Source organism: Rhizophagus irregularis, chromosome 15, assembly GCF_026210795.1.
Source record: "Rhizophagus irregularis chromosome 15, complete sequence".
NCBI lineage: Eukaryota > Fungi > Glomeromycota > Glomeromycetes > Glomerales > Glomeraceae > Rhizophagus > Rhizophagus irregularis.
The window spans coordinates 3,459,370-3,472,956 of record NC_089443.1 but is presented as its reverse complement, the minus strand read 5'-3'; the positions used below and the strand labels follow the sequence as shown (position 1 = coordinate 3,472,956).

At 25.2% G+C, this 13,587-nt stretch overlaps 1 protein-coding gene across 1 annotated transcript; it reads right to left on the bottom strand.

Annotated features, from left to right (window-relative positions):
* Positions 1 to 12,354: 12,354 nt before the first annotated feature.
* On the bottom strand, positions 12,355 to 12,564 carry OCT59_007481 (uncharacterized protein; the record flags this gene model as incomplete). Its single annotated transcript, XM_066148979.1, has 1 exon — positions 12,355 to 12,564. One exon carries the CDS (start codon positions 12,562 to 12,564, stop codon positions 12,355 to 12,357), a length of 210 nt encoding a protein of 69 aa, XP_065998716.1.
* Positions 12,565 to 13,587: the final 1,023 nt, after the last annotated feature.

The following is a 13,587-nucleotide window of genomic DNA, read 5'->3' as shown; positions in this document are numbered from 1 at the left end:
TCATGACTGATATTGGTCAGTTAAGATTTCTGACTGACTGTTTAATTAACCATTTGACTGATTATTATTAGTCTAATTTTTAATGTTTCTGCAATATTTTTTATTAAAAAAAATGTGAAAATGTTCTTTGTTATAAAATTATTAATAAAAAATATTTTCACAATATTTCAATTAAAAAAAATTATAAAAAATTTAATAAGAAACGTTTTTACAACATTTTTTAATAATTTTAATAGAAACTGTTGTAAAAATATTTTTTATTAATAATTTAATGAAAAAAACATTTTTTACAAACATTTTTAATTATTTTAATAAAAAACATTGTAAAAATATTTTTATTAATAATTAATTAAAAAAAAAATGTTTTTATAATATTTTTTAATTATTTTAATAAAAAAAATTGTAAAAAAAAAAGGGTTTTTATATTTTTTTTAATAAAAAATGTTAAAAACTAGATTGATAATAATTGGTTAAGCAATCAAATTGTCAGTCAAATAATCAATTATAGCAATTAATTAGAATAACCAGTCGGTCAAAAGTTCTTGATCAGTTATGACTAACTGATGATTAACTATGACTAATTATTACCATTCCTATATATAATCTTATTAAATAATTATTAAAAATCATTTTTAGTAAAACTATTATGACATTTATAAAATCTTTCAAAAAATTTTTGATAATTATTACCTACTAAAATTTTTATATAAATTTTATGTTATATAATAAATATAATAATGGAATATGTTGATAAAAAAATTTACTAAATAGCTGCATTAATATATAGCTGGATCATCTATGAGTATCACAGTAAAATAAATACCAATTAATTCTATTATTTAACTAAACATCTATACATATAACTAGAAAGGCTTGTACAAGGATCCCAGAAAATGCTTATATATTATACATACCACCCAAATTATTTTGGACTGCCATAATTATAAGTAAAATCCCAAATTCAATTATGACATCCCAAATTATTTTGGCACTTTACATAGTAAATTATATATAAATTGAATGAATTATGACATTCCAAATTATAATTATGGCATCCCAAAATAATTTGGGCAGCATGTATATTATATATGTAAGGTACCAAGGTGCTTAGCCAATATAGAAAAATTTAATAATGTAAAAATTTTATAATACTTAATTTTGAGAAAATTTTATACTATGTAAGATAATTAAATTGCATTATTTTAAAATACTAAGAGTTTTAAGTTGCTTATTTTTCATATTTATAGAACTTTTTAAAATATTATATATTAAATTTATAATTAATTTTTATTTTATTTTCACTAATAGTGGGTGTTAATTTTGTATTACATTTCACAATTTTATATAAATACATAAACAAAAATTTTTTTTTAATGAAATTTCAGTTTTTTTTTCAATATTTTATTAATTATCTTTCAATAGTATCTTTTTTAATTTTTATTAAAATCAGTGTATTATTTTTAATATAAAATTACTATATTATACATGTTTATTTTGTTAAATAAAATTACTGTAAATATGTTTTACTTTAAAATATAATTTTACTCTCACCACTTTGGTTATATCAAATTATCTTTTATGCTTAAGTAAGGTTATTCAGCAAATTAAATCTACTTGTATTTTAATTTTCATAAGGCTAATTATAATATTTATATAGAAAAACATATTTTTTATAAGGGGAGTTACATATATTACGTAATATTCAGTTTAATATAAGCTTACTCCCCCCCCTTGTCAGATTTAATTATAATATTTATAAATTATATATTTTATTAAGTGTAATGTAAGATTTTGATTACTCTCCCTTCCTTTAATAATTACGTAATATCTGTAAGCTCCCTAATGGTAATAACTTTTAAAATTTTCACTTTTTTGTTACAACTTCAGAGCATAATTACACCACTTTGGTCAAATGAAATCAACTTTCTAAATTAATTGAAAGTTGTTCAGTAAGGTCGAATTACTTATATATTAATTTTCATGAGTGTGGGTATAATACTTATGGAGAAAAGTGCATTTTTCATAACGGTACTAACTTCCAAATTTTTCATTTTTCCATTTACAACTTCAGAGTATAATTACACCCCTTTAGTCAAATGAAATCAACTTTCTAAATTAATTGAAAATTGTTCAGCAAGATCGAAACTATCTACATATTAATTTTTATGGGTGTAAGTATAATACTTATGGAGAAATTTACATTTTTGTAATAGTATTAATTTCTTTTACTGTTTATTAACTTTATTAATTAAATATTGTTAATCTACTTGTATATTAATATGTATTGATCATATTTAAAATTGGATTTAATAAAATATATTTAATTAATAGAGTGTTGCTAACTTGCACTCAAAGATGAAATCACCTAAAAGTAATTTCACTCAGGTGATTTTACTTTTAATTAATTTATTAAATTTGATTGATTAAATATTTACTGTAAATTTTAATATTGCATACTTAAATAATTTATTTATATATAAAGTTTATTCAATCAATGATTAGCTAATTTTTTTAATTGTACAATTTGAAATAATTGTATCAAAAGTGAAATGAAAAGGAACAAAAAAATGCCACAAAAAATAGAAAAGACACCACGTAAATAATAGTTAAAACACCATTAAAATATAAATAATATTACGAAAATGATAAGAAAAACATTGCGAAAATAATAGGAAAACATACCACTAAAATATACAAAGTAATAAGAAAGACATCACAAAAATGGTAGGAAAATACCATTAAAATATAAATAATACTAAGGTTGCTTGCCGAAACCTGTTTGGCCTAATGCCGAAAGGTGAAACCTCTTATATAGTGCCGAAACGCCGAAACGCCGAAACTGCGAAACCTGTCAAAATTGCGAAACTGCCGAAACATGCCGAAACCTCTATAATAGGTTTCTCTGTAGTTTCGGCATAGTTGATCATAAGATTTGCATATAGTTACGCCAAGTTACACCAATTAATAATATAATTTAGATGATCAAATAATCTACAGATAAAAGATTAAACTTCAATATTTTACCGTCGTCTTAGTTCTTTTAGTTTTATTTATCTAGTGTTAGAATTTTCATTTCTAACTCCCATATTAATATTATGATATTACACGTTTTTACAGTTTTTTTTTAAGGGGCTTATATTCATTAAAGGAAAATGCGTAACATGCATTTAATAAACCCAATTCCGTCATCTCCTTTAACACTGAACTAAAGTTTCTTTTACTTTCTTCCGTTTTCTTAATAATAATATTAATAATAAACTGTTTCAAATGACTGATCACATAGAAGATTCACCCATTAAAATGAAAAATAGAGGAGGTTCGGACCGCTTTAATAGCATTTGGGAAGATATTAATAAAGGAGAAGCTGTTGGTTCTGGCAAATTTGCCGCCTCCTGCAAGTACTGTAAGAATACATGGTCATGCGGTGAAGTTTCAAAGCTCGAAGAGCATCTTTCAAACCATTGTCCAGATGCGCCAGCAGCAGTTGTTAGAAGGTATATGACTAAAGTAATGGAACGGCAAGATAAGTCCAAGTCATCAAAAAGAAAATACTCTGAAGGTCGAAATGATAACATGGATGATTACCATGATTCAACAGAGCTTAACGAACAAAGATGTACACAAATTAATCGTGCATTAGTTAAATTTTTTATTGCGTGCGGAATTGCGTTTAGAGTAGTGGAACATCCCTTTTTCATCAATTTTATAAAAGAGCTTAATGCCGGGTACAATACACCAACAAGGGAAGTATTAGTAAATCAACTACTTGAACGTGAATTAGCTCAAGTGAACTTCGAAAGTTAATTCTGAGCTTGAAAAGGAAACGAATTTAACGTTAGGTTTGTTAAATTAAATAGGCTATCATACGTCATTTTTATTTAATCTTACTTACTATATAATATTAATTTATAATTTAGCCTTTGATGGTTGGACGTCTGGTACACATCGTTCAATTTGGAACTTCATTGTAATGACTCCGTCGCGTAAAGAATATCTTTATCAACTTTCTGATTTGTCTGAAAATTCGCACACTGCAGAATATCTAGTTACGGTAATTGAAAAGGTTATAGAAGGTATTGGAGAAGATCGAATATGTGCTGTAGTTTCCGATAATGCGGCCAATGTTCGTAATGCACGAAAAATTATACATGAGAATCATCCAAAGATTGAGAATGTGCGATGCGTTGCACATTCTATCAATTTAATTGCATGCGACATCGTCAAGGAGAAGTTTGGGAAATGTTTATTAAAACGTGTTAATATTTTGACAACCTTTTTTAGAAGTTCTCATCAGGCTAATGCAAAACTTGCTCAAATAATTAAAGAAAAAGGAATTAGTGGAGGAGGATTAAAATTATATTGCAAGACACGCTGGACTACTGCTAGTGAATCCGTAAATTCAGTAATAAATTTGGAATCAGCACTAGAAGAAATGGCCAGCGATCACGATAAAGTGCTAACAAATGATAAAATAAAACCGATTATTCAATCGAGAAATTTTTTTTTCAAATTTACGAGTTCTTGGATTTGTTCTGGATCCTCTAAGAAAAGCGGTACTTTCATTAGAATCGAGAAGAGCTACACTTGCAGATTGTTTCCTGAGCTTGGCAAGACTTGCAGCTACATTAAAAAAGTTACCCAAATCATTAAATCCTGCATTCCGAAGTCATTGTATCAAAGTAATAAATGAAAGATTTGATGAATTCGATAATGATAAGTATATTACTTGTTTTTTTATGGATCCCAGATTTAGAAACGCGCCACTTAAAAAATGCGCCCTCATGAGAATTATCAAATGTGCAGCTTCAATCGGGAAAAATTTAGGTTTCGACCGTTACGAAGCTGAAACTTTATGTGATCAAATACAGAAATATATTAATGAGCAAGAGCCATTTGACCTAGATATCGGTTTTGCTAAAGATAATCCCGTGAATTGGTGGAAATATATTAATACCGAACCAGAACCAGATGTCCCTGCCAAGAATTGCAAGTTATCTATTTGCAATATGTCCTAACTCAGCAACTTGCGAACGTGGATTTTTGACTTTAGGATGGCTATTTCATAAACGTCGCTTAAATCTTAATGTGGATAAACTAGAATCCATGTGCAAATTAATTTTGTATTGGAAATCCAATTCAAAAACTGAACTTGGATTTTATGGAATTGATCAAAAAAGAATACTCGTCTTAGTGATGATGAGATCAATATACGTATTGCAGAAGCTTTTGCAGAAGATGACGATGAGGAATATAATGAGGAGCAAGCCTTACTCGGAGATTAACTACAAGCGGCGAAACAATACCCGAAGACAATTGCCGTGTAGTAATCGAAAGTCTATGGATTGATCAATTTGTTAATTTATCGCATGATTCAATTACTAGTGAAATCGGCGATATTCCAAGAGATATATTGGATGATTCAGATGAAAATAATGCGGAAGATGATGAAGTTGATGATAGTGGTAATAACAAGAGACCCGGAGAAGGTGACTATGATTATGATATAGATGATGTATTAGGTATGGATGACGGTGATAATAATGACGATAATTATGATGATAATGAGGAATAATAATAATGAGAAATAATTACAATAGTTAATCCAATGAGAATTAATTCTAATATCATGTGATTTAAATAATGATACTATTTAGGAAATAAATGATGTAATTATGCAGAGCAAAATATTCGCGATCAAAGTCCAGTTAACATATAATTATGCAGGCAATGCAGGCAATTGTAATTTTATATTATATTTTAAAACATTGCAATTTAATTAAGGAATAAGGATAAGCATATTATATTTTAAAAATAGTGCAATTTAATTAAGGAATAAGGATAAGCATATTATATTTTAAAAATAGTGCAATTTAATTAAGGAATAAGGATAAGCATATTATATTAGAATCAATAAGTTTTAAGGACTTCGTTAATTAAATTTATTACATTAGATCAATAAATTTTAAGAACTGCGTTACAAAAAAAAATTTAGAACTGCGTTAATTAAATTTATTACATTAGAATCAAAACTGTGTTTATTTTGTTACAAATACTTTAATTATGTAGAATGTTATTATGTTCATCAGTTCATGTTTTAAACATTATAACGAATTTTAAAATTATTATAAATATTATGAAATTTGAATTTTTTTTTCGCAATTCAAAACCAAATTGTATTTTAATTTTCAAATTGTATTTAATTTTCAAATTTCAAGTTACGAAAAAATCATAAAAATAAAAAATGGCAGCATTAGTACCTTATTCCACCGCCACCACCAGTATTCCAATGGACGATTAACGCAGCTAGGCAATTAATCGCGGAGCGGAGAAACTTACATCAGCAATTCGAAAGAATTGCAAACCGTCATCATGTAAATGCACGGACAATAATAGCAAATAGGGTGTTCGTTGCAACGGGATTTGCAGCGACACCCAGGCAATGCCAAACAAAATGGAATGCCCTCAAACGAGGTTATGTAAAACCTCAGTAGGATAATAAATAATAATGATGACGACATTACTATTATAAGCCCAAATAGTTTCGATAGAGCGTGTTTTGCTGATATGAACGATGAATTCTGGTTACAAACCGGTAATTATTATTAATTATTATTTTAAATTAATTTTATTTAGGCAATTCATTCAATTCATTAATATTTTTATTGGATTTTAGATCTGTTTAGACGAGAGTATCGACGGCAGCATGCTGCGCATGATCGACGTCGATATGAATATAGATTGCGAAGGGAAAGAAGAAGGTCGCGATCTAGGTCTCCGATCAAGAAGTAGATCAAGAAGTAGAGATAGAAGACGAGATAGAAGTAGAGATAGAAGACGAGATAGAAGTAGAGATAGAAGACGGGACAGAAGTAGAGATAGAAGAAGAGGTAGAAGCAGGTCCCCACATAGAAGATAAAGATATTATTAAATTTTAATTTTTATTATATTTTTAATCGTGTATTTTATTAGTTTAATATTAAATATTATAAAATAAATATTTACATACAAAAAATCATATTGTCTTTAATCTTTATTCTTATAAATTGTTTAAATGCTGAAACTCTAATTAAATCATATAGAAAGTATTGCCGAAACGCCGAAACAGTTTCGGCAAGTTACGGCAGTTTCGCGATTTTGATAGGTTTTGCAGTTTCGGCATTTCTTGATGATTTCGCGAAACTAGTTTCGGCAGTTTCGCGTACGCCATTCTGCCGAAACCCTCTAGTTTCGGCAAGCAACCTTAAATAATACCATAAAAATGATAAGAAAAATACCGCAAAAATGATAGGAAAAATATACCACTAAAATATACAAAATAATGGAAAAGACACCACGAAAATGATAGTGAAAACACCATTAAATATATATAATACCACAAAAATGGTAAGAAAATACCACAAAAATGATAGAAAAAACATACCATCAAAATATACAAAAATAATAGGAAAGATACCACAAAAATGATAGTAAAAACACCATTAAAATATAAATAATACTATAAAAATGATAAGTAAGGCACTGCGGAAATAATAGGAAAAATACACCACCAATATATACAAAAATGATACGATGAAGAATGGTGTGAAAATTAAAAAAAAAAGAAATCTAATGTTATTACCGATATAAATAAAAAAGCATAAAATATAGCAAAAATAATAAAATAAGAACAAATCTGCTGTTTTAAGTTTAATAGAATTATTTTAATTGAAGTTATCTAACCTTCTAAAAGTAACATTAGCAAAAGTAAAAAAAGCAGTGAAAAGCAAGAAAATAATAAAGAGAACTTCATTTTTAAGTTATTTAAAGAAAAAAATAAATAACATTAAGAAATGATCTACACATTAATTAGCCAATAAAATTCAATAAATCATGTGGGTGAAATCACCTAGGTGAAACCAACCAGTTAGTTATGAATTATATTAAAATTATATAAAAATTATCGGGTTAAATTCACTGCAAAAATGAAAAATTGTCGAAATCGCCTAAGGTGCAAATTAGTTATATTCTAATTAATAAGTATATTTTATAAATTATATGTGTTATAATAAAAATTTAATTAGGTTAGAAGATTGATTTGCTTATTTTTATATAATTTTTAAGGTTAGATATCAATAATGCTTAACAATTATAGTAAAAACCTATGCTTAGAACTACTAATAAAAAATATTTTGGGACCTTACCTACAGTCAAAGCTTGTTATAGTGAATCTCGCTATAGTGAATATTAAGTAAAATTGCGTTATAGTGACCTATTGATTTTTTTCCTTATAATTAATTTCTCTTGATATAGTGAATTTTCTTAATAAATCTTGTTATAATGAAAAAAAGGGAAAAAATTACATAGTGGAACAGAAAGTTCACTATAACGAGCTTTGACTGTATATAAGTATTTTTTGGGGTCCTCTTGTACAAGTAAAATATTATAGTAATAATTATTAAATTTAAGTATCTAACAAATAATAATAATGCTATTCCATATCAATTAGTTTTATAGGTGATATTATTAACAATACAGTTAGAATATTTAATCCAATTTTCTAGCTAAGTGACATCTAGAATAAATATGTAAGAGCATTATTATCATTTCATCCTTATGCAATAATCTAATGTAAATTTATTTTCTTTTGTTGATTAAGTCAATTAAAAAATTTTACTTTTTTATTTAATAAAAATTTATTAGTAGAACAAAATTTTTGTATTGCAATATAGTGATTTTTTAAATTATTTTTTTCAAAAAATTTTTTTTATATTATTACTTCAAATTTACAGTTCATAATTATAAATCTTATATTTTTTATCATTGGATAGGTAAATTTTTTGTATTTTCAAATTCAATCATATCATGATTTAGAGTGTAATTATGCTTATTCAAAATTTTATTAATAGTTATAAAAGAATCAGGATTATTAACCTTTAAATAAGATATATTAATTAAAAAGAAATATTGCATTTTTTTTTATACTAGTATGCTTATTTGATGTAAATTATATATTCAGTTCTGGCTGCTACAATTGCAAATAAAAGTATATTGATGTAATATTCTATTTTCTTAAACAATACGATTCTTAATTATATGAAAATCTTATCTTTTAGTCCATTTATAAATAAAAAATATTGTTTTTTAAAAAATAAAAATGCTGTTTCTTGTATATTTTCACTTATTTCTATAGAATTAACAATAGACAAATTATGCTTTTCTTATTATTTATAGTATTATTAGTATATATATTACAGATTTATGCAGTATTTTTTCAGAGTTATAAAAACACATATTTTTTTAAAATAAGTTAAAAATATATTAGTAATAAAGTAACAAAAAAATTTTTGCAATAATGAAATACAGTATATATATAGGACCCTACCTACTATTAAGATAGGTCACCCTATGGTCTAAGGTAAGATTTACATATAAAACTCTTTGAAGATCCTACTATAAAAGGAAATTTTATGTTACATTGTTATGATTTTTTTTCTTTTTAGTCAATTAACCAATAGAATTTAAGCAAATTCTAAGGTAAGATTTCATATGAAAATGAAATTTCTACTAGTAACATATCTTAGTAGTAGGCGGGGTCCTATATATATGTTGCAAAATATTTTGGCTATTTTATTCACATAACAAACTCTTTAAAGTAAAATCATTTGATTTCATAGATTTGGCTGAAATTGGAATTTAAATAGGTTAATCAGAATCCAGAAATATATATAAAAAGGTCAGGTTTGAGTTTGTGTATTTTAAACTAAAAAAATCATGAAAATCATTCTTTTTTTAGATAATTTTTGATAATGCCGGTCAGAATTTTATTTTTTATTATAGTAACTGGCTAATATTAGCATAATTCTGACCCTAAAAAAATACGTATAACTCATAGTAAAAAAATTTTTTCATCATCGACCCCTATATATATATTTCCGGTTACTTAAGTTGTCGAATTTGAAAAACTTATGAAAGAACTTTGAGAAATTTTGATCAACTTATATAATATAGCAGGGTTCTGGAATTTTAAATAACCTATATTTAATATATAGCTAAAACTTTAAAGTTTAATTCAAAATTATTGCAGATTATGCTAAATTTTTTAAAATTTGCTGAAAGTTGTTACAAAATTGATCTAAATTATCTGAAGTTAAAAAAATTTATTGATATATTTACAAGTAATTATATTTTAAAGTTGAAATGCAGCTGAAATTGAAAAAAAATTTTTGGCAATATGTATAATACAAATATGATTGCTTTGCAGTAGAAAGAGATGAAACTACTAAAAAAATAAAAAATGAGTTCATATAAAATCTGAACAAATTATAGCATTTAGAATATTTTTGGCATATAAAAGAAAATTTGAATTTTTTTAGTAGTTTCATCTCTTTCTACTGCAAAGTGCCTATATATATGTTATATATAAAATTCTTAAAATATAATAAAAGAGAACAAAAAAAAAAAAAAATAGTAGATAATTCGCTATAACTGATGTAAATAATGTAATTGATATAATACAAAAACAATTTAAATTACATATAAATTATATGATATTATTAAAATAAAATAGTAATGAAAAATCATACTTATGAAAAATAATAATTATCTTTTTAATATTATAAATTTTTTTATTTTTAATTTTAAATATTATATAATAAGTTTCTATTAGTTCATTAATATTTACTATAATTTAATATATTAAAAATCTTTTAATATTTTTTTAAGTCTTTTTACTGTATTTATTTAGATTTATAATATTATTATTATGGATTCTACTTATTTTTAATAAAGGTCTTTGAGAAAAATTTAAATTTTACTAGTAATTACCCTATAAAAAGTATTTATATTTAAAATATAATTTAAAATATATTTAATCTAAAAATTGTGAAATACTTATAATATACTTAAAATGTATTTAAAATTATCTTAAAATATATTTCTAATATATTTAATTTTTGCCCAAATATTTAAAATATACTTAAATTATACTTAAATTAAAATTTAAGTATATTATAGATATATTTTTTATATACTTAAAATATACTTATAAGTTATAATATATTTCATAATATATTTTAAGTATATTTTAAATACATAAAAAATATACAGTCAAATCTTGATATAGCGAACCCTTGATATAGTGAATTTTTCAGACAACTATAATAAATTTCCCTTGCTATAATAAATTAACCAATCAAATCTCTTAAAAACTTCACTATAGCCTTATAGCGAAGTTGAAACCTAGGGTTCATTATAACAAGAGTTAACTGTACTTATAATAGTTTTATAATATACTTAAATTTTAATTTAAATATAATTTAAATATATGGGATCTTTACAATAGAAAGGTACGAAACTCAAAAAAAATTTTAATTTTACTTTATATGCTAATTATGTTTTTTTTTACTGAAATAAATGCAAATTTAATATTAATTCAATTTTTAATTTTTTTGAGCTTCGTACCTTTCTATTGCAAAGACCCCATATGTGCAAAAATTAAATATATTAGACATATAGTTTAAAATAATTTTAAGTATATTTTAGATATATTAAAAATATATTATAAGTATTTTGTAATTTTTAAATTAAGTATATTTTAAGGATTAATTTTACATTCACCTCCGGTGAATTTCACCTTGATCTGCAATGCATTAAAATTTTAAATTTACCCCGGTGAAATTCACCAGGTGATTTCATATTACACAAACGCGTAGCGCATATTTTGTTTTTTGCTTTCTTGTAGTATTATTTCCAAAATGGCTGGAACTTCTTTAAGGTAAGATTTTTTTTATTTTCTTATTACTTCGCTAGTTTAATGTTCTTTTTCTCTTACGCTAACTTGTTAACTTGTTTTTCAGAAAACAATTTCAAATAACTTCAAGAGGTTTAAGGTAAGACTCACTTTTATTGCTAGTATTTTGCTATTTTATTGTTTTCTTTATTGAAAATAATACTAACAGTTTCTTTTATTTTCTATCATCACTTTATTCCCTTTTCATTTTCTATATCCATTTCACTCCCTTTTCATTTATTTGCTATTATTTTTTTCGCTCCTTTTGTTTTTTATTATTTCATTATTCCCTTCGCCTCCATTTTATTTTTCTATCATTCCCTTTGCTCCCATTTTGTTTTTAATTATCCTTTTCATTTATCATCGTCCCTTTCGCTCCCATATCATTTTTCATCACTCCATATCGCTCCATATCATTTTTCATCACTCCATATGCCGATCGCTCCATATCGTTTTTCATCACTCCATATCATTCCATATCGTTTTTCATCACGCCATATCGCTTTATATCATTCTATATACTCCATATCATTTTTCATCACTCCATATTGCCCATATCATTTTTCATTGCTCCATATTGCTCCATATCATTTTTCATTACTCCATATTGTTCCATATCGTTTTTCATCACCCATATCATTTTTCATCATTCCATATCGCTCCATATCATTTTTTTCATCACTCCATATTGCTCCATATCGTTTTTCATCACGCCATATCTTCCCATATCGTTCCATATTGTTTTTCATCACTCCATATCGCTCTATATCATCTTTCATCACTCCATATCGCTCCATATCGTTTCATATCATTTTTCATCACGCCATATCGCTCCATATCATTCTATATACTCCATATCATTTTTCATCACTCCATATTGCTCCATATCATTTTTCATCACTCCATATCGCTCCATATCGTTCCATATCATTTTTCATCACTCCATATCGTTCCATATCGTTCTATATCACTCCATATCACTCCATATCACTCCATATCATTCCATATCGTTTTTCATCACTCCATATCGCTCCATGTCATCTTTCATCATTTCATATCGCTCCATATCGGTTTTCATCATTTCATATCGCTCTATATCATTTTCCATCATCTCCATATCGTTTTTCATCACTCCATTTCGTTTTGCAACATCCCATTTCATTTTTATCATTTCATTTCATTTACATCATCCCATTTCACTCCCATTTTGTTTTTCATCATCCCTTTACTCCAATTTCATTTTTCACATTGTCTTTTTAATTTCATCATCCACTTCATCCCTTTTTTACATATTCATTTCTTTTCCGTCATAAAATTATTAATTGTTAACTGAATTATAAAGGATTATATATCTTATGCATTACTATAGGGTTTAAATTAATAAAAAACTTAGATTAAATGGTTAGTGGATGGGTGTAATAGTTTAATTAAAGTTATGTATATTCTTGTAATTTAAAAAGAAACTTTTCGTTAATAAAACTTTATAAGTTCATGCTAAATGATCAATAGAAAAACTTTTTACACGTTTTTATTCAAACATAAAAATTTGAAGTTACGTAATTACTGATCTTAGCAAAATTTTAATATAATAATAAATATCACGTGATATGGTGAAATTCACCTCCCGGAGTCCTCCGGTGAATTTAACCTCCGGTGAGCGTTAAAATGATCCATATTTTAAATATAATTTAAATATATTTTAAGTATAATACTTTTTATAGGATTATACCAGTAATCCTATTGGTTATTAATTTAAAAAGAAAAAAAATCATAATAACTGTAATATTTTTTTTTTTTTACTATATATAGTAAAATTTATT